The 23,287-nt window shown below is 40.0% G+C and overlaps 1 protein-coding gene across 1 annotated transcript in view; it reads right to left on the bottom strand.

The window, feature by feature from the left end:
* The window catches only part of LOC149181745 (DNA mismatch repair protein MSH7-like), a 113,508-nt gene extending 90,485 nt beyond the window's left edge, over positions 1 to 23,023 (bottom strand). The window contains exons 1-3 of the mRNA XM_089414307.1: positions 22,638 to 23,023; positions 15,217 to 15,667; positions 14,658 to 14,753 (exon numbers count right to left, since the gene is read on the bottom strand). Coding sequence (XP_089270433.1) covers positions 14,658 to 14,753; positions 15,217 to 15,667; positions 22,638 to 23,023 — 933 coding nt within the window. The remainder of the gene's footprint in view (positions 1 to 14,657; positions 14,754 to 15,216; positions 15,668 to 22,637) is intronic.
* Between the last annotated feature and the right edge of the window lie 264 nt (positions 23,024 to 23,287).

Here is a 23,287-nt window from a genome sequence, read left to right as displayed (position 1 = left end):
GGATCCACTTTCACCTTTTCTCTTTGTTCTAATGGCCGAGGGCCTCAGCAGACTTCTCAAATCAGCCGTTGCCTCTCAAGAGCTTAAAGGTATTTCCATCCATGGTCTCAATCCTCTGTCTCATCAGCAGTTCGTTGATGACACCATGCTATTTGGTCATCCCTCCTCGAAAGAAGCCTCAGTGTTTAAGTCTCTTCTCACCCTTTATTCTGATGCCTCTGGCACCTCCATCAATGCCTCGAAGTCTCAACTCTTCTTTTTTAACACCCCCCCTCCACTCAAAGGAATATTGCCAGAATTTTGGGATTCACCATTTCCCATTTGCCATCTAAATACCTTGGAGCTCCCCTCTCGGACTCTGCCATCAAACATGCTTCCTGGCGGTCTCTCCTGGATAAGCTAGAATCAAAACTCTCATCGTGGACCTTTCGTGCTCTCAACATGGCAGGCAGATTGATCCTGATCAAGTCTGTCCTTCAAGCTATGCCGTTGTACCTCTTCTCCACCATGGCAGCTCCAAAATGGGTCCTTAAAGCCATTCGAAACCTTCAGCGCAACTTCCTATGGGGCTCCACTGGCAGGAATCGGAAATGGGCTCTCGTAAATTGGAAAGAAGTGTGCAAAATCAAATCAGAAGGAGGACTAGGGCTTCGAGATCCGCTTCAGAGTAACAACACAATGGGAGCCAGAATGTGGTGGAACTGGGTCTCCAAGCCTCATTCACCTTGGGCTCGACTATGGCAAGCGAAATATGCTCTGGGAAGTCAATGGCACGATCTCATCAGAATTAACTCCACAGCCCAAGGTTCACCAATCTGGAATGCTGCAAAGACACATAGCCACTTCATTCAGGAACACAGTTTCTGGGAAATCCATTCAGGCACATCAGCCAAGTTTTGGGAGGATTCGTGGCAGCAGCTCCCTAAACTTGCGAATCTATTCCAAATGCCCCTCTGGCAATCATACATGCAGCAAGAAAACCTCATTCAGGTTCAACAATTCTGGCAACAAACAGAGCATCATGGATACCGACTATGGAAATCCGCGAGCAGCTGGCAGAGGGATTGGGAGGGAGAAACATACTCAGACATGGATCAGGAACTCACTCATCGCAGAATCCGTCACTCCAACCAGCAGGATAAGCTCAGATGGGGTCACACGCACAAAGGCACATTCACCACTAAAGAAGCACATCAACTGCGCTATTCAGACACCCAAGCGGATAAAGATCAGATTTGGGCGTGAGTTTGGTTACTAGGGCTATGGCCTAAAATCTCAACCTTCTTATGGCTGCTAAGTAAAAAGCGCATTCTAGCTTGGGACAATTTAATAAAAAGGGGATTCATTGGGCCTTCTAGATGCCCAAATTGCAATCTCCATGCTGAGACAATCAGTCATTTAATGGAGACATGTCCGCTAGCAAAGCAACTTTGGGAAAAAGTGGAGAAATGCAACAAGAGAACAGAACCCAGGGGCGAGGATGTAACGGAAAATATACGGAACTGGGACAAGAACCCATTCAAAAGCCAACTTCTCAATACTTTATGGGGTCTAATACCAGGCTTTTTGTACTGGCTTCTCTGGAAAGAGCGCAACTCTCGAATCTTCAACAACACTTCCCGGACAATCGACGCTCTATGGCTCATCTACAAAAGAAATATCCAGGAAACCTTAGCCATAAGAACCTGGTATGATACAGACATGCCAGAAGTGCAACAAGAGAGGGACATTTTTAAAGAATGGAATCTTGACCTTTCCGCCTTTGCAAAGGTTATTACCCGTCCTCCACGCAGCTCCACCTCCCTGTCCTCCTGGTCCCCACCAGCTTTCAACTCATTCAAGCTCAATTTTGATGGGGCAGCTAAAGGAAATCCTGGTCCTCCAGGATTCGGAGGAATCATCAGAAGCCACACAGGAGCACTTCTGCATATCTATTATGGCTCATTAGGCAAAGACACCAACAATGTAGCTGAGCTGGAAGGACTCTGGCAAGGGATTTGTCTAGCAGAACAAAAACACTTCTTCCCTCTTGAGGTTGAGGGTGATTCTCTCATCCTAATAGCAGCAGCCAAGAAAATCCAGGCAGGGGCAACAGCAGTCAAATTAGCAACCAGCTGGAGATTGCTAAGCAGGATGGAATCTCTGGAGGCAAAGCTTAAGAATCCACAAAGTATAACCTTCCAGCATGTACGCAGAACAGCAAACCAGGTAGCCGACAGAATGGCTAATCAAGGTGTGTCTCAGTCTTCACCTTACTTCTCTGGCTCCTTGGACATGGTTGAGGATGAACAACTTAAAAAGGACTGCATCGCTTTGGTGCAAAAGGACCTATCCCTCCCGGATGCGGGTGGTTTTATTGCTTGACAGGTCAGAGGCTCGTCCTGAGGGCAGGTGTCCGCCCGGACGAGCCACGTATAATAGGACGCTCAGCATATGGGCTTGCTGCGTGAGGCATTTAAGTTCAGAGGCGTTGGTTAATGGCAGTCGGGTCCTTTCGGCATTTACTGCCCTTCTTGGTAACGGGAAAATGGCGCTACATAGCCATGGCCTCTCTGTCATTCTCCCGCAGTTTGTGTTTGTTCCTGCTCTGGCTCTGAGGGAGGTCGTGATAGCTCATGCTCTGGTTCTGAGGGAGGTCGTGGTAGCTCATTCACTGGTTCTGAGGGAGGTGGCGAGGAGTTATTCCTGCTATTGGGTCGATTTGGGGATGTTTGGCACCTCTGTCACACTCCCGCTGACTGGCATAAGGTTCGAGGGCTCGGAGGTGGTGTGTGCTCATTCTCTGGTTCGGCGGGAGGCTGCGTCGGGGTACACCTGCTCTTCACACAATTTAGAGATGCAGAGAGAGCGTCAACGACAGATAAGCCGACGCGGGAGTTCCAGAGGGCGGGCTTCGTCTCAGAGGCAAGCCCCCTCCCCCTCCTCCTCAATTGAGATTTCTTCTGACCGTAGGCGCTCCAGGGGACGGGCAATTGGCAGAGGCAGAGCAGCGGAGCACCGAGAGATTATGGACTGTGGGCACTCTGAGCATCCCATGGTGAGATATCGCATTCCTTGCACTCTGTCTAATTCAACTTTCTTTGTTACTGTTTCGGTGGAGCATTGCAGCAATCCTCGACGTGAAGATGATGATGTTCATGCCAGCCCTCCGCGGATTCCTGGGTTGGTGCCTACAATTGATATGCAAACTCCCGCCATTGACATGCTGCGCCCTGTTCAAGACAGCTTCTCCCCAGACCCTGGGGCAGGCCCAAGTGAACCTGTGCAGCGTGACATCCTCACCGAACCGGACATCCACAAGGTTCCCAGATGCAAAGCGGAGGAAGATGTGCACACCACTGATGATGACTAGTTCGCTCAGCAGTTCGCCTCAGGTTTCTGAAGAAGGAATTTTTTTTCTGTCTGCTCTCACCACTATCTCATATGTGTCCGGTCTTCGTCCTTATGTATTTCTGTCCTTATCTGTTACAGTGACGGCTATCCATAGTTGTTCCAGTCTTTATGTGTTTCAGTTGTTCAGTGTCGGTCTCATGAATGTCGATTTGGTTCAAGTGTCGGTCTTATGTAATTTTGGAGATGATCATTCCTGAGCTTACTGTCAGTCCTTCGACAGGAATCACAGGGCTACGGCTCTGTTGTACCAAAAATGATGTAATTTTTGCCTTTTTTGTAATATAATAGCATAGTCTTATTCAGAAAAAGAAAAAAAAAAAAAATATATATATATATATATATATAGATATATATAGTTTAGTTTTTAGAATAATTTCTAGTTTTCATTTTTAGATTTTATTTAAAAAATAAAAAGTTTTGAAAAATAAAAATTTTGTGGAAAATTATTTTTGCCAGATTCAGTTGTTTTCATGTTATATCTTTCATGTTGAGATCTAAATTTTCAAGTCGAGATACGAAATTGATATCTAGTTAATGATTCATGATTCTCGTGGTGGTTTAAGGCTTTCATCTTTTCAAAATTTTCAGTTGCTGGATATCATTTTGGTCATTTTAAGAGCATTGTGATTTAGCTGATGACAAATGATTGCTGTTCACGGTTTATGTTTCTATATCATCTAACAAGTAATCGTTTTAATAACAATCTCCTAAGGCACTGGTCTGCTAAATTAATCAAATCATTTTAGTGCTTATCTTAGTCGTGTCTCGTGTCTCCCAACCAACTGGTCGACAGTTGGTCTCTTTATCTCACAGGGACTACCCCCTTAGCCGCGGGAGACAGGCTTAAACGGAGGGATCGGGGATCAGAGTGACAGCCCCCGGTCTGAGGGTTGTCGTGTCAATCCGCGCGACAACACAACCTAGTGTCCAAGGAAGAAGAGTAAGGGAGAGTCTTCCGAGACTAAGGCAGCGCCAGCAAGGGCAGAGAAGGAAGTGGAGACAAACAATGACTGTGCTATGAGTGCACACGCACCACTTGAGCGGAAGTGGGGAGACAGCGCGAGGCTAGCAGGCTGCAGCAATGCGAGAGGCACAGGAATGTTGCACTAGTGAAGAATGGCACAGAGAGGGGTGCAACGGTGCGAGATGCAGGGAGTTGTTGCAACAGCGAAGAGGTCAGAGAGGGAGCACTTGTCAACGACAGAGAGAGCTTCAACATCAGGAGGGTCTCTAGCCCAACAGAGAAGTCAGAGTTGCGAGATCAGTTACTTACTTCTCAGTAACTGAGTTGCAGTGCCGCAGTGGGCAACACGATGCAGCATGATGAGAGGAGATGCAGTGTGGATACATTGTTGGGAGAAAGGACTAGCATCAGCACAAATGCAAAGGGAGTTGTCGTACAAATGCAGCAGCGGCAGTGGCAGAACCATGGGCAGCATACAGGATACAACAGTACAGAGGATGGTGGGCAGCAAGCCTAGCATCAGCACAAGGACCGATGCCGGATGATCAGAGTAATACTCAGTGAGGAGTATTGCTAGAGCACAGTCCTTGCTAAGAGGGAGTGTTGATTTGTGGTAGCGTCGAATGTGCTTTAACCACGAAATTTGGTGGAGAGGTTGGGGCACATGAGATCTCCAATACCGAGAAAGGGTTTAGGCAGATTCTAAACAGTTTAGGAGATATTAAAATAATTAATATTTTTAATGGAGTCCCTAAGTCTAAACTTAGGGAAATTAAAATATTAAAGTGGATTAATATAAAACTGTGTTAGAATGGTCCAAAAGACATGGAACAAGCCAGATCTAATCTTAGCCGTCGATTAAGGACTTAATCTCAGCCGTTTATATGTCAACGAGAAAAGCATAAGAGGAGGCTTGAGGGTCACTTGGAGAGCACACCAAATCATCAGTCATTCTATTCTATAGAGGCGGGGTTTGCTAAGAGAGATAGAATCAGTGATCGGAGTTGCAGCTAAGGGGCAGTGAGTACAGAGAGACAGAGAGGCAAAGATAGTGTCGGGAGATTCGTGCAAGAGCCAAAGAGAGTGACGCAATAGCATCCAAGGCTCACGCAAGGCCACGCAGAGGCAGCCAAGAGCTACGCGGTGCTTCAGAGAGGCCAGCGTTGCTGACACAGAGGGCCAGAAGGCTGACGCAGGGCCTCCTGATGGTGACGCAGACCCATTCAGGGTGATGCAGGGCCAGTGCTGGGCAGAGAGAGGCTGACGCAGTCCAGAAAGGCAGACGTTGGGGTTTCTGGGGCAGATTGGAGCTGAGGAGCTGCCAGAGGGTTTATCCGAGGTTTTAGCCGGGACATTTGTCTCAGACTGAGAGGTACTACTACCAAGGGCATTCTCTGTTGGGTAACGCAGATTTGGCACCCAGATGGTACTCTGAAATTGCTTAATAAGAAAACCCTTAGATAGTTGCACCGGTTTTCCCACATTGGGTTTTTCCAGGGACATTGATCCAAAATAACGGTGTCATTTTGTGTGCTTGTTTCTGTTTCCTTCAATTGATGATCTGTAATATGTTGAGCATGCACTAGTGTTTATTTTCAGTATTTACATTGTAAATAACTTGTTAAGTAACAAAACAAGTAGGTAGGAATAAATCAGTAATGTGCATGGAGGGTTTCCAACTAGTAGACTTAGAAACTTCAACACAAGAGACAAGGAAATTTATGATAGTGCGGTTTTTTCCATCAGTCCATCCATCTGACATGACAGAACAACCTGTTTTGGTCCACGACTTTTTAACCTCGGTCAAATATTCTCCAATGGACGCAATCTCTCTTTGCAAAATAACTCCCCTCAAGTCATGCATAGTAAGGCCTTTGAAGCCCTTTCCTGCAACAAAAGCAGCATCACTCATAGCTTGTTAACAAGGTGAGAGAGCAACATTAAAGGGGATATTTGCATCATACCACCATCTGGCAATGTATTCAAAAACACCTCTACATTACTTTTTACAATGAGCATCTAAGGTGGGTTGAGTTAGAATTGGTTAGGAGGCAGTGGCACTAGCAGTAGCAGAGGTAGAGGTGGAGGAAGGTGTGAAATAACTCTTAATGTTTATCCTTTTTTTACTTTTGGCTTAGCCTTGAAGTTGAGAGTGAGACCCAAGAGGGGGAGGAACATAATGGAAGGGATCATGGAGATTGGTGGAAGGGATAGAGGAGTCTTGAAGGTCAAAATCACCATACCCACTTGCTTCTCTCCTAGCCATAGCTTCTGCAAGTTCCTTCTTCCTTGCAATTTCATCTTGCATAACCTTTTCCCTAGCATTTGCCTCCTGATGTTGTGAAAATTTCTTAATCCAACAAATCAGAAATCCTACTGCAATAAACTGATTTGCATTACCTACTTGTGTTTTTCAATTTAACAAGTTATTTTCAGAATTATTCAGAAAATATTAATGCAAATACACTGCAGCCTACACCAATATACAGATCAAGTACTGAAAAATAAATGAGACCACACAAAGGACACTTATTTTTGGACTAAACATCCCTGGAAAAACCCAGTGTGGGAAAACCAATACAACAAATATGAGGGTTTTATTATTAAGCAGATTTCTAAATACAACTAGGCTGCCAAATCCGGCTCACCCAACAGAGAATAAACCCGACAAAAGTACCTCTATCCGGAGACAAATATTTTAGCAAATCTAGCAATTGGATGAACAAACCCCACAGGTGACTGCATTGTCCCCAGTGTTGTGCAGCGATGGCCGCTCCGAGCTCTGCACTGGAACTGTATCACCTCCTCTAGGAGCTGCATCACCCTCCCAGTGAGCCTTCCCAGCTCAGAAATCGATCTGTTGAACTGTTGCTCGATCTGCCTCACAAAAACCCCAACGATAACTCTAAGTGACCACGTCAGCTCCTCTAGCCTCTGCATCACTCTTCTGGAGTTGCGTTGTCTCTCCCTGGTGTTGTGCTACTTCTCTATTATGTATTCTCGACCTTGGACATAAGTCCCTCTGCCGAATTGCCCCTCTCTACACTAGAAACTTACTTCGAAATTCTCAACAAACCACACCCCAGAATTTCGAATTACCTCAAGTGTTGCTCTCTCTGTCTGTGTTCTCCAACTGAGCCCAAGCCTTTCTTTATACTTTTCCTGTTGAGAAATCAACAACCGTGATCTAATCTCTTATCAACGACTAAGATTAAACTAGACGTGATCCTCATCTCTTAGAAGCTTCTCACCCATATTTTCATTAATACTCATTAATATTTTTATTTTCCTAAGTTTAGACTTAGGAACCCCATTAAAAATATTAACTATTTTAATAACATACAATATGAGTGGAATTTCACCAAATGATTTCTGGGTCTTGGAGATCTCATGTGTTCTAGCTCCTCCACAACATTTCGGAGCTAGAGCACATTCGATGCTACCCAAAAACCAAAACTCCCTCTTAGCGAGAAATGTGCTCTAGTAATACTTCCCAGCAGAAGTATCACACTGATCCACAACATCGGTCCTCTGCGCTGCTAATGCTCAGCCTGTTTCCCCTCATCCACTGCGTTGTTGCAATCTGTACCGCTACCCATGACACTACCACTGTCACTGCTACATCTGTACTCCAACTGCCTCTCAATATGTTGCATCATGTTGCCTATAGCCACTGCTAATTGTTGCATTGCAACTCAGTTGTTGAGAAGTAAGCAACTGAAAAGCCACCCAAAAGCTGACATGTTGGTCAGTCTAGATGTCCTTGGATGTTGAGGCTACCTCTGCTGCTAATCTATGTTGACCCTCTAATGCTATTGCGTTGTTGTTGTATCTGCTCTGTGCCTCACACACTGCTAGAGCATTCCACTGCGCTGCTTCAGACTTTGGCACTCTAGCTCTACCACTGTTGCTCTATCATCCCTTGCGCCAACTAACTCTCGTCATTCTGATACTGTCATTAAGGGCTCCTGTAGCCGTATGTGATCCAAGAGTTTGGGCACCTCAAGGATCCTACCCTCCTATAGTCCTCCCGACTACAGCTCAATATCGCCCCACCTCTTCTCTAGAGGTGCATGAGCACTCATGGCGCAATCATCATCATCCTCTTTGTCAGCTTACGTTGGAGCAGCCTTTGAGTCTAAGTTGCAGGAAACGTGGCCCTAGGGGTCGTTTCACCCAGGGAAACGAAACGAAACGCGTTTCCGCGTACCGTACGGCCTGGAAACGCGTTTCCGACCGTACGGCCGGAAACGCGTTTCCAGGCCGTACGAGCCACGTTTCCCCAAATTTATGTTGTGTTTTTTAATTTTTTTTTTTAATTAGTTTTTAAATTTTTTTTAGGTTTCCAGGATGTTCTAGAAACCTATTCTAAAGTTATAAAAGAGCAGTTTGTCTCATTCTCTCATCACACTATTCAGCAAGTCGTTTCTCTTGGAGACTGGCAGTTGTTTCAGCTAGGGTGTTTTGAGTAGTGAGCAAAGTAGATTTTAGCAGCAGGAGAAAGAGATTTCAGCAGCAAGAGAAAGAGATTTCAGCAGGAGATTTCAGTAGCAGCAGATTTGGCTCAGCTACAACCATATTTCTCTTCTCTTTTCTGGCATTTCGAGGTAGTCTCAACGACAGATAATTAATTTGGGTAAGCCACATTCATTTTTTTAGTTTTTTCTTACTATTTCTTCAATTTTTCTAGGGTTTAGGCAGCCAAAAATATGAAAAACGTTTTTTATTGATAGATTTGTTTTTTAAATTTATTTTTGCAGCAGATTTGGCTCAACTACAGCCATATTTCTCCTCTTTTCTGGCATTCTAGGGTAGATTCAGCCACAGAAAATTAATTTGGGTAAGCCACATTCATTTCTTAGTTTTTTTCTTACTATTTCTTTAATTTTTCTAGGGTTTATACAGCCAAAAATATGAAAAACGTTTTTATTATTTACAGATTTGTTTTTTTAATTTATTTTTGCAGCAATGGCTTCCAGCCAAAGTGCAGCTGCAACTTCAAGCCCTAGGGCCAACCCAAGGGCTGAATATTATCCTCTTTGGAGGCATGTGACGAAGCTTCAAAGATGTGGAGGTGGTGGCTCATGGGAATGGCGATGCAATCTTTGCAATAATACGTACAAGGGCTCCTACCCAAGAGTGAAGGCGCATCTATTGCATGGAGGAGGACAGGGGATTTCAGGTTGCACAAAAACATCAGATCCGTTGGCAAGGAGGGCATATCAAAGAGAGCAAGATGAGGCGGATGGTACTAAGAGAAGGCATGATGACCTTACTCAAGCTCCATCTAACATTGAGCCAAGGATTGTAGCTGAAGCAAGAAAGAGGAGAGTTGGTCACACTCAACAACATGAACAACCAGCACCCAAAAATACCAGAGGCCCAGGGGCATCCCCTTCAGTTCAGGATAGCAGAATTGCTAGATTGGTGAATGTGCAAGCAAGAGAAGAAACTGATTCCAGAGTGGCTAGGTGCATTTATGCATGTGGTATCCCATTCAATGTTGTTCGCTCTCCTTACTGGCAAGATATGATAAGGGCAGTTAACAAAGCTCCTCAAGGGTACAAGGGGCCCAACTATGAGAAAGTCAGAACCCAGCTTCTCAAAAATGAGAAGGACCTTGTGGAGGACATTTTAGCTCCAATTCGTTCTTCCTGGAGTAGCTCTGGGGTTACCATAGTCTCAGATGGTTGGACAGATATGAGGCGCAGACCATTGATAAATATCATTGCCACTTCCCCCAAAGGAGCAATGTTTATCAAGGCAGAAGACTGCTCAGGAGAGGTGAAAGATGCACAATACATTGTTGATGTTATTATAAAAGCTATTGAACAAATAGGGCCTAACAAGGTGGTGCAAGTTATCACAGATAATGCACCGGTTTGCAAAGCTGCAGGTTTAATTATTGAGGGGAGGTATGACCACATCTTTTGGACACCATGCATTGTCCATAATCTGAATCTGATCTTAGAGGAGATCGACAACAAAGTTTCCTGGATAAAGGAACTCACAGGGGAAGCAAGGGAGATTATCAAATTCATCACCAACCACCACCAGTCTCAGGCCATATTTCGAGAGTACTCCAAATTGGAGTTGTTAAAAGTTGCTGAGACAAGATATGCCTCAAACTTCGTGATGTTGCACCGCCTTGTTGAGGTTAAGCATGCATTAGTTTCTATGGTGGTGAGTCAACTTTGGATTGAGTGGAGACAAGCAGATTCAGAGCGGGGATCTATGGTGCGTAGATTGTGCCTTGATGAGGATTGGTGGAGCAAGGTAGATTTCTTGCTAAAGTTCACAACCCCTGCATTTGAGCTTCTCCGGAGTGCTAACACTGACCAACCTTTCTTGGGAGAGGTATATGATGGCATGGATTCCATGGTTGAGAAAACTATGGAAATCATTTCGCAGGATTCTCCACAACTTTTGTTTGTTGATGATCATTTTGCTGGTTTGATCAAGAAAATCATTGTTGACAGGTGGAACAATTTCAATACACCATTGCACACTTTAGCACATGCTTTGAACCCCAAATTTAATGATGAGGAGCTTATTGCTAAAAGCAATGGGAAGAGGAAGGCACCCCATAAGGATAGAGAGGTGGCTACTGGGGTGAGAAAAGCACTTATGAGAATGTTTCCTTCTCATCTACATAGGGAGGTAAAGGAGGAATTTGCCAGTTTTGCTGCAGGAATAGATGATTATGCAGATATATCAGCTTTGGAGGAGAGAAGCACCATGAATCCAGTTAGGTGGTGGATTTGTCATGGAGCAAATGGTGTACATTTGCAAAACCTTGCCATTCGTATTCTTTCACAAGTGGCAAGCTCTTCATTAGCATAAAGGAATTGGAGCACTTATGGTTTTATTCATTCTGTGAAGCGCAATAGGTTGGGCTCATAGAAAGCAGAGGATCTTGTTTATGTGCACTCCAACCTTCGCCTTGCATCTCGTAGGGGTCCAGAATACAACAGTGGTCCTTCTAAAGAATGGGATGTGGATGCAGAAAATCCTGATTTGGATCTCTCTCTTGCTGCCCTGAATATTGAGGGCGAATCTAATAGTGGAATTGGTGCATCTGCATCATCTTCTTCAGCACTACCATCCACTGTTGAGCATTGTGTTGCTTCTATTTTTGATGAGGATTGTTATGATGAGGATTAGTCTTTTGTGACTTGTCTCTATAGTTCTTGCAGCCTTATAGTCTTTATTGTACTTGCAGCCTCATATACTAATATAAATAAAGGCTGATTTTGGATTTTCCTATATTTTTATTTTCATTATGTGATCATTCATGACTCATGAGTAAATGTGATGTAAATTTAATCTTAATGTTTAAATGTGATAAATTATAATCATATAATGTAAATTTATCATTCATGCTTTATGATTGCACATATATATAATAATAATTTTTAAATATTTTTAATATATATATTATTATTATTATATATATTCGCGTTTCCCCGTTTCCAAAATTTGGGGAGGTCGCGTTTCGTTTCGCTTCCCGTTTCGGAAACTCGTTTTCATTTCCCCGTTTCGTGCAACTTAGCTTTGAGTCAAACTTCTCTTCTTTGCCCTTCTTCTGAGGGCACTGTGTGGCAAAATGAGCCATTTCTCCACATCTAAAGCATCTAACTTTGGATATGTCCTTTTTCTTTCTCTTATACTGCCCTTGTTGTCCCGCTGATGTCAGGGCTGCATCCTCCTCTTCCTCCTTCTTGACTATGATCCCCTTGTTGCTGCTTCCCACCTTGGTCAACCTCCTGATCTCTTCCTGTCGAAGAGCTACCAACATCTCCCCCCAACTAGGAAGAGAAGCCTGCCCAAGATGCTTTGGGCAAAGGTTTCCCAGTCTTCAGTGACTGCATTCAAGGCAATCCTGAACATAAATTCAAGATCTGGTCACGGATCACGGATCCTTTGCAACCTAAGAAGGAAGCAATCAATTTCTTCTCCCTTCTGCATCTAAAACTGTCTCAACTAACTCTCAAGCAACATCTTCCGCTGAACGGAAGTTCCCTCGTACAATGTGGTCAAGGCCTCCCACATTTCCCTTGTTGTGTCTTTCTCAGCAATATGTGGGATCACATGATCCTTGACCCCGTCCAAGATCATGCACTTTGCTTTTGCTTGAGCCTCCTCGTACTTCTTGAGAGGATCAACATCAACCGGAACAACAATCGTCCTCAAGGCATAATCCTTGATGCAATTTTTATCCAAAACTGCTAGGATCTTGGCCTTCTAGATGACAAAGTTGGATGCTCCATCCAACCTGTCCTGAACCCTCAATCCATTAACATCCATCTTTGCTCAAATAAATGTTGAACTGGTTCTCTTCTCCCTCTTTCACTGTTGCCCCAGCAAAACTCGGATCTGGATTTCTTTGGCGCTAGAAATCCTCTAAGGAACAAGCTCCCTCTGAATTTCGATTTCCTTCACGGAAATCCTTCTGCCAACAACTGTTGAACCACCCCTCTCTGATCTCTCTTTGTTGCTGCTCAGCACTGGATCTAGATTTCTTGGCAAGAAATCTTCTGAGGAACTGATTCCCTCTACTTTGCTTCTGCCCCACTAGGTATTGTTCTACACCAACAAAATCAACACCCCACTAGCAACTCCAAATGAAATCTGCGCTGCACCTCTAGCCACGGCAACCAGAAAAACGAGACTCAATAGTCTCTATGCTGGCCCAGTAACCACTGCATTTCCCTCTGCAGCAACAGCATCACCCAATCAGGCTGACACAGGTTCTGCGTAAGATGCAGCAGAAATAATACTTCATTTCATTAATGTAAAATACTGAAATATGCTTACAAACAGAAGTGGAAATAAACTAGCTCGGGCGATGGTAGCTTATCTATGAGAAGAGATGTGGCGGCTACATGCCTCTGAACTGAATTACAATGAGGCCCAAAGGCCTTTTTATTATTGAACAATAAGAGCAAACCCTAAACAACCAAAACCCTAACCCAAGGAGATGTAACACCAAGAGTTTATGGGTCCCGTTGGAGTTAGTTGGACAGCCAACTTCCCGGGGTCGTGACTTGGTCATATTATCTCCGTTTGACACGCATGATACCCCGTTGGAAAGATCTCTCCGAGGACTACAACGGAAAAGATGATTTTATCAAAAAACCGTTAGCAGTAGATTTCCAAAAAATGTCGTTTAGGGCCTCAAAACGGCTCTAGAAGTTTAGGACGTGAAAAACTGCTAAAAATAGTAAATTGTGCTACAATTAAGGAAACTGAAAAACTAAAAGAAACAATGGTGGGGATCCAACTGGAATTGGTGGGTGGCCACCAATAGCCCCCTGGATCACTATGTCAATCAGCGTCTCCTATTTGTGCCCCTCTTGAACAATGGAAAGAAAGGCGTTGGGGAAAATCACACTAGACTAGGGACAACGGGATAATCTCTGAAGTGAAACATGGGAACAAAGATAAAATCAAGATTGTTCAATCATACAACTCAACCTGTGATCCGTATTAGATTCCCTTAACATTGAATGAAAGCACATGACTACAGAAATGGTTAGTGTACCTTACAATAGATGACGCGCCTTCCTTCAAGAACTATGCTAGATGGAAGAAAGCATTGACCGGACATATGTGGAGAACCCTAAGGCATAGCTATTTGTGGATCATCATAGGGCTGTTGGATGGCAAGCTGATCATATAGGAAAAAAAATTCTCCTAGGGGTTACCCACCAAGTGGGTAACAAGTACAATCCAATCAAAATTTCAATTTCAATGGACTATATGAATTTAACTTAAAATACAGGAACCGAATATACTCCAAATGACAACTGCTTTTGAAAGGTCGACAATAGTTAAGTTTTCATAAGAAATATACTAAGCCTAGAAACTGCTTGACCTACTAGCCAAACATGATTTCAATTCAATAGCAATTAATAAAATAACTAAATTGCAGTTTGAAATCTGGATAAAGTGAAAAAAAAAGTTGAATATATAAGCAATTCAAAATTCACATCAATAGAGTGAGGGGACGTGAAGAGGTGGCTGCCATAGAAGGGATGTAAATAAAAATTAGTGTCAAACAACGAACGAAAGCATCTTCAATTTTGAAATTTTAGTAACATTAATTTTTTAGCTGAAAAAACACTTTTTGTTAAAAAGAGTTTTGAGTCAATGTGTTCACATATTGATATATTTAATGAACAAATTCGAACAAAGTCAAAGGATTGGACATAATTGATGTCCATTCAACAGTTCTGCTTGAAAAACATCCCCAGCAAGTTTTTGCTCAATTTTATAATTGAAAGAACTGCACTGTTACCTGCCTACATTTGCCAACACCACTAGTGATCATTTTCCAGTCAAATTCTTTATGCCCAATCTCAGCATCCAGCTCATAGAGTTCATAAAACTTACCCTGTACAGAAATATATTGAGGAAACGAAGTAAGTAGAAATAGGATGCTTATATAAGTACACCCGCAGATTGATCAATGTAAGTAATAACAACTACTCAAACCGCTATTAATTGCAATTTGTTAGCTGCAAGTTGTTTTGTTTTATTCTGGGCATTTTTCATGTTGTTCAATGAAATTGCCTTGCTTTCACTTATCAATCAAACTTAAGTTTGACCAGAACAAGGTTAAAATGTCTAACATAACTTGAAACTGCCAGCCCCCCAATAGGCATGGCAAATATCACAATTTGTTGCATAACTCATACTCAAAAGATTCAAGGCAAGAAAACATATTAAAGGAAATGATATACACCTTGATCATGTTTTCTTGCTAAGAACAACAAACAGAATTTCCAATTAAAGATGATGCACACTTTGAAGGAGCTTCCAACTTTGAAAGGCCTCATGAAGAACCTCAAACTTACCACTTTAAAAAAGAGTGTTGTGTCCATATACTGGCTTTTTGTTTTCCAGTACTGTTTCTGGGATGCCGACATTTTGTCTAAGGCATCTTTTGGAATGTGCAATGTCCTCTTGTCATAAAAAGGATCACTTGGCTTCCTTAGGTTAGCATCTCGTTTGACCAAAGGATCAAGAAATTCAAACTTTGATCTTGCTTTTTCCCAATCTTCTCCCTGCTCCAGTCCATCTCCCCTTAAAGCCTCAACCAGTTTTCTCCTTTTGTCTGGATATGAAACAGATGAAAGGCCAGGATTCTTATTTTGTTCCAAATCTTCTTCATGGATCCTTTTTATTTGAGGTACCAAACATTCTGTTGCAGGTGTAACTGGGCCAAAAAGATCAGCTGCAGCATCATTTTGGACTGCATTTAATCGATCTTCAAAGGTGTTTCTATAAACATTTGAAACATATTTCCTGCAGAAGAACCAAACGTAATGACCATAAGTAGAGAGAAGAGATGTGTTCATAAGCAGTTAAGTAGCCTGGATGATTGAGACCCCCCGAGCTCACACTCAGTTACAAGTATTATTCGCATTAGTTTCTGCATTGAGCATGCCCAGTCATCTTATCTCAAGTTTCTTAAGACATTATTTTCTTCAATATCAAGTTTTAATATCAGCCATAACATCTCACAAAGTAGGCTATAAATTGGTCTTAGGATTTTTCTAAAAATGCAGACAATATGGCTACTTCAAACTGGTAGTTATATTTCAATAAATCAATTTATCAAATAAGTATGCCGAGAATTCAATCAAAAATAACGCCAATTGGAATTAATCAAATCTGTGTTGCCTGAAAAACCTTCAAATCTTGAAGCATTTTTCAAGGTATATTAAGAGTGTTCCTAACAAGCAACCTTATTTGCAAGGAAATTCTTTATCTCAAATAATGGCACCAGTCTGTAAAAGCAGATCTCAAACAAATTTATCCTTAACAGAATAGTCAACAGATTTCTTTTTAGAGGCAAGCAAAGCTCTGTGATGGCGTAAGATAGATTGAAAAAACCACTGCTGGGGCCATTTTGCATGCAAACATTTAAAAAAAAAACAATAAACACCTATGTCAAGTTAAAACTAAATATGGCTGACTAAGGACCGTTTAGCAAAGGGTGCTTAATTAAAATATGTTTTGAAATATTTGTTACCATGTTAAACATAATGTTTTCGGAAGATTCTCATAGACCTGTGTGGGGTATTTTCTATTCTCTCCGTCAGACTCTCCTGGTCTGCAATGATCTGTGCTCCCACATGTAAAACATGCAACGACTAAAAACCTGAGAAGGCTTGAGGTTATGGCAGAAACATTTAGCGAATAGATGTGCATGTTGATAACCAAGACGAGAAGAATGGAAAGCACAAGTCAGTTGGTAATATTACTTACAGATTTATAATTATTGGAAGTTATGTTACTAAATTTAGCCTGTGGACTAATTTGAGTGATTAAATGGTTTAGATTTTAGTTTATTGATTTGAGTGATTAAATGCTTTGAAACCAGTAGAAAGCTCTGGGGTCAAATCTTAACCAATAATTTATGTTGGTTATTACTCAACATTTCATCATTAATAAGGAAAAAGATGAATTATTTTATTTTAAAAAGATAGGTAAAGGTGTATGGATTAACTAAGGAAAACAAAAATAGTACATAGGTTGTGTCACTCGTCAGGAAACCAAACTCGTATTAGAAAGAAAAGGAGTTTTTATCCATATTGTTTGAGTAACATTATCAGTCCAAAAGGTATAAACCCGTCCAAAAAGTATGAACCCAAAAAGAGATATCCTAGAAGCCTATGCCTAGTGATAAGAGGAGCGGTCCCAGCCTGATTTGAGTAGACAAAAAAACAGAGAAAACAGTGCATGGTGGGACTTAAACTGGAGGAGATTTATCATCAGAATCCGAAACCTGGATGCAAGTGTCCTTAGATGCCAGAGGTTCAAACCCCATCTTTTTCGGCACCTGAGATGAAACTTCGACCTCTTTGATTTGCAGTTGCAGTTCATCGAATTGGAGTAAGATGGCCTGGTATTCCTCACTTATTTCCACGAGAACTTGCCTATAACCGTTTTTATCTAAAAGTATAAGTCAAATTGTTTTAAAATATTGTCTCCCATGTTCTAGACATGCCTGTGACATGCTTGTGTTAGGAACCCAAGGGGTTACCTCCTCTCGAACTTCAGCATCAGGAAAAAATCACGTTTTCAGCTTTGGCTGACTTGGTAGTTGCTTGACTGTAGTAGCTGTGCAATGATGTAAACGGTCACCGAAGATTCAGCCTCATGGTGAGAATGAGTGAGTAATGGACGGTGAGGACTTTGTCGTCTGCTACTAGGTCTGCCCAAGTCATCATAGCCAGCGAAAAAGCTGTCATCCAACAAAACACCACGTCAAATACCCCTCATCGATTCCCAGCAGAGCACCGTACGAGTTTCAAATTAGAAACTGGTGAAACACTGGAGGTCGTCAAGCCAAAATCTCAACATAGTCCTAGACTTTCTTGGCTAGGCATGAACGTTGAATCCTCGGCTCTGCAGGCTGAGCTAGCCAGGATGAAGTTACAAACACAAACACTATTTTTTTTTAGGTCTATAAAGGTGGTATGTTTGGTTTTTTTAATGAGATAATGTTGTGAAGTTGGAGTAATTCTCATTGAAGCAATTGTTATAGTGTCTTATAAGATATCTAAAAAGAATTGAGCAACGGTGTAAGATATCTAAAAAGAATTGAGCAACTAGAAATAGGTAGTTATCTTTAATGAAGACATGAGTGAATAAAAAAAATGGATGAGACAAAACAACAAATAAATGCAAAAATGGGATATTTTTCAATATTTGTTTCTCAAATAGCAAGGAGTTAAAGAATTTTGTTATGGAAAAGTTTAGTAAGCATATATGGGGAAAAGAGTTGAGCAGAAAGAAGAATCACTGTGTTAAGGAATTCATCCCACTTGTGATCTCTAATAAAAAGAGTACATTAGAGCTAGCATTTAGTGGAGAGCAAAGATTTTTATTGTTCAATTAAGAACTAACTCACATCACAATTACAAACTAACTCACATCAACTTCTGTGTAATATGATGGTGGAAAAGAACTAAAAAAGCTTGGGAAGAATGGGTTACTTTTTGCACTTATGGAATAGTGGAATCCTAAAAACATTTCATTTTAGAATTTGATGCTTTCAAAGATATCAGGGACAGTTATGAGAATATATTAGCATCGGTCCCTTTACATTGTCTTTTTAGCAAGGGAACTCTTAAAAAATTAGCCAACCCAAAAAACACTGAATGCAAAAGAGCAAAAAACAAAAAAGCTAAAGTCCAATAAACTATTTTTAGTTTTGTGAATGTTAAAATATATTTTATTTGAAATTTATGTATCCATTAGGTGTACCTTCGAAGAAGGATGAATAAAAAAGCACTGAACTACAAACTGCCAAAAACTAAAAAGTTAAATTTCAATAACTACTTTCAATTTCGTGAATGTTAAATATCTTTCATTCAGAATTTATGTATCCATTAAGTGTACCTTCATAGAAATTGTAAAGGTTCAATCTGTAACGATCTTGCATCTTTTTCTATTTCAATTAAAAATATAAATTAAATTAAAATAAATAAATAAATAAAACAAAAAATTATTTTATATTATTCCTATAATGTAATGGACCATGGATCTAAAGTTGCATCGTTTGCAAGGAGTTTGACCATGGATCTAAAGTTGCATCGTTTGCAAGGAGTTTGACGTACTTCAAGAACACCCTGATTTTCATAATTTTTTATAATGGCTGGAACTTATGTTTGCTAGAATTATATTATTCAATCATTTTAGTTAATGGAGAATGATCTTAAAGTTCTACCATTTGTAATTATTCTAATATGTCAGGGAAAAGATGTTTGGACTTGAATTATTCTCATGGATATGATTTGATAAGTTTATTCTCCCATAAATCTCCTCTAATCTCAAAGTTGACTTGCAAAGGCAAACAGAGAAGAGTCTATTTTAATTAAGTTGTTGTGAAATATGACCATGGTTTAAAAACGTCTTGACCCATCCTTAGCCTCCTTGGCATCATGTGTTGAATATGACACATGCATAATATGTATTTGACACGAGTTTGACTCAATAGGATGCGAGTCAAACTCGTGTGAACACAAGTCTTACTCATGCCTTCAAATTCAAACACGTGTTTGATGGCAAAGCGATCTATTCATTTCATGCATTGTTAGCTTTCAAAGGTTTTGGAGTGATGAAGTGTGATTAAGCTTGGTTAGAAAGAAGTGATTTTTGAGTTTTGGGAAGTGTTTGCTTTAAGTTTATTAATATAATTAATAGTAATAATAAATTCTTAAAAAAGTTGGGTTAGGAAAAAGTTTTTTTTTTTAATTTTTAATATTGTTATTAATTATTCAAAATATTTGAGAGTAGTTTTAATTTTTTTGGATTTTATATAGAGGGAAATTTTTTAGATCTTACTCAATAAAATCAGAAAATTGCAACATTAACATTTGATTTTGTCATATAAAGATATGAAACTAGCACTTAATCAAAAACACCAAATTTTTTCTATCATAACTATCACTCAACAAAATATCAACTTAACCTATTAATTTTTTTTATCTTATTTTAATATTTAAAAAGTAATATTGATTTTAACCATATATAATATTATATTATACTAAAGTCATTGAACTTTGAACTTTTTTGTTGAAATATTTCTAGTTTAAAAATAAAATACACTAAATGCTATTAATGTTCCAATTTATAAATTTAAAGAGATTTGAATCTTTGTTTATATTTCATTTTGCATTTATAACAATTCACTAATAACAATTAACTGATATATAATGTGTAGTGCATGTAGTAGTTTTGTGTTGGACACTATTTCCATTCATTCGTATCATGTGATTTACAAGTCAATACTTATTAAAAGCAATTTAGTTCACATTATTCTTATATACAAAGGAAAATTGGGGCTCTTTATAAAATGATTCATTTTTCCTGGCTAATTTTTCACAATAAAAACTTTACTTGGGAAAATCTTCAAAAAAGAAACTGGACAGGTCTGGGATATGTCTAATGTGCAAAGAGGAGAGAGAAAACAACTGTCACATGTTCCTAAACTGCAGTTTCACTCTTCATTTATGGAAGGATCTTGCAACCTATTTTGATTTCAATTTGGTGTTTCACTCATCCATGCAAGATGCACTGTTTTGGTGGAGCACTCAGAAATCTACAATTAGATCCATTCCTCAACTTCTCCTTTGGTCAGTTTGGAAGTGGAGGTATAAGTTATTATACCAAAATGGGAAGGAAGATAAAAAGATTGTGTTTGAGAAGATAATTTCTCTTCATAACTCTCTTCCAACTAAGCTAATTCTACATAAAAACAAGAATTCAAAAGCTCAGAGGGGGATCCAGATGAGTTTTCGGAGAGTTTTTTTTATGGAGCACCACAACATGGTATATGTGCTTGGGGTTTTCTCATATCAATGAATGAAGACCAACATTTTTCCATTTATTGGAACTGAGGTAAAAGTACAAACAACAAGGCTGAAGCTATAGCCCTTGCTGATCTCCTACATTTAAGCACCTTCCTTAATATTTAGAATCTTCAAATCTACGGTGACTATAAAATCATAATTGAGCATATCACAGGGAAATTATCTATAAAGAACTCCATGTTAACAGGGTGAATGAATAGGATTAATGTATTATGGAACAGAAAAAAGGATTATTCTATCAACCATGTGGACAGATCCTATAATACTCGTGCTGATGACCTGTCAAAGAAAGGGCTCTCAATCCAGCCTGGTATATGGAAAATGGAGATTCAAATGGGAACAAACACATATCAGATTGAAGATTTTTCTTTGCTAGGTACTTAAACCATTTTGTTTTTTGTCTCCCCCAGATTATATTTCTTTTGATCAATGCTTCTACCTCTTCACAAAAGTATGTTTATCTATTCCCTTCTTAATCTTCTCTATCTATTCCCTTCTTAATCTTCTCATTTTAATGGGATATATGAACTTGAATGGTCATCCTGTGTCAATAAACAGATATTGTCTATTTTATTACATATTTCTACTTTCATCTCTCCACATAAATTTTTTCAAACTCAGCAATGCTCTGATCAACCTAGTCTTTTATCTTTTGCTTTAATCACATCTCTGATTCTCTATATAAATATACTTTATATAAATATAAATACGGCTTTTTTTTGTACTTTTTAAAAAGCAAAACACAAAGCCATTATCAATTTTAAACTTAACCGGAACCTGCAAAGATACAAAGATACTAGAGATGATGAGATGAGATGGAAAACAAATAAGAGTTCATTTTCATTGAACTGCCTGCGGTGTGGTCATAATTCTGCTTCCAAACGTCAATACTTATTTAATCCTGGAAAGAGAATGCGTCGTGCGAGCTTGTCTGTATTTGACTGGTTTTTCTTGTAAGGCATTAAGAATTGCAATTCTTTAAAGTAAATAAGAGTTTATTATTAAAATAAAAATTCGTCATGATTTATACTGACATGTTCTTTCAAAAGACATCTTGATTTAAATTATCCTCATGAATATGGAAAAGCAAAAAGCCTTTGATAAATTTTATTCTCGACCGAAATCTGCAGAGATTTGAGAGATGACTTGCCAGGCAAGCACGGAAGAGCCTGTCAGTGCGTGTGATCATAATTTTGCTTGAAACGATGAATACTCAATATTGAAATTTTAATTTAAATCATTCTAATGTGCGGGGCAATGCAAAAAGCCTAAGCCCTTGATCAACTTGATTCTGGACGGAAACCTGCACATATGCCAGAGAAGGCATGCAAAGGCAAACACAGAAGAATTTATATTAAATAAACCGCCTCCGCAGTGTGGCCATAATTCCGCTTAAAAAGCTCAATACTTATAATACCGAAAACAGAAAGCGAACTCGTTTTGCATTCGACTTATTTTTTTAAGGCATTAAGATTTGTATTTTTTAAAATCAAACAACAGGCTAGGATCAAAACAAATATCTCTACAGCAAAACGGTCAGCTAAACACAGAAGATGCTACTCAAACTTTAAGAACCGTCTTGAATTCACGATATTTAAAATCCGAACGGAAAAGATTGCTAGAAAACTGAGAATAACATTTTAACCACACTAATTCGGCATCTATTGACCTTTTATAAACTCTTTTGTCACAAAATATTTGTGAAAGCCGGCTATCTAATAGTATCTTTAAGCCGCCGTGCAGATGCACGTTTTGGCTATTTCGCTCCTTCACTGGATAGTTATATGGTTTGCCAGCGAACGATGTTGATAAAACAAAAATGTTCTGATGGTGGATTGAGCCTGCGACCTCTAGATAAGTAACTCTAATTTTTTTTTTCGTTTTGGACGTACCTTTGTTCCCGGGCTTCGTGACCGGCCTGAAATTTATTTATTTTCTTGTGCACAGACGTCTTCAACGGACTCTGTCGCTGAAGAGAAAGAGGAGATTCTTCATACTTTGAAAAATAACGCCCTGCTAATGAGTGCCTTTCCTTCTCAGAAGGAGTCATGATCGCCTGCACTTCCATTAAGTCGGATAAATCCGCTTCGACGACGGCAGAAGAAGATTGTGTCTGAGGAAGGGTGAATTTGTGCTTCAATTGGTCGAATACAAACAGCTTTTCTTCTTGGCGCTTCAATATGTCCGCGTAAGAAACCTGCTTGGGATTCGAATATGGATTTTGTTTGGTTAGCAGAGCTGGCTTAGAAAAGGAACGGATGAAAGGCTGGCCGCTCATGGTTAAGTGCATGGACACTCGATGCAACGATATAATGAATGGATTTGTTAGTTACTAAAATGACTCAGGTAGTCATTTGGCAAAGAAAGAGAATGCAACAAAATTGATGAAACATTTTGAGCGGGAAAGATATGATAACAAATAAAAGACCGCGATTTTTTTATTATTTTTTTATTGAATAAATATTTTGGTGGTGCCATTCCGTCATAATGAGTTGGGGTTATTCCAAAAAATAATTTGTCAAATAGCGAAATGTTGTTCTAA

The sequence above is a fragment of the Pinus tabuliformis genome, chromosome 3_2 (genome assembly GCF_031772625.1).
Source record: "Pinus tabuliformis cultivar Carrire ecotype Pingquan chromosome 3_2, CPIR1, whole genome shotgun sequence".
NCBI classification, from domain to species: Eukaryota; Viridiplantae; Streptophyta; class Pinopsida; order Pinales; family Pinaceae; genus Pinus; species Pinus tabuliformis.
This window is presented reverse-complemented; position numbering and strand designations above follow the sequence as displayed.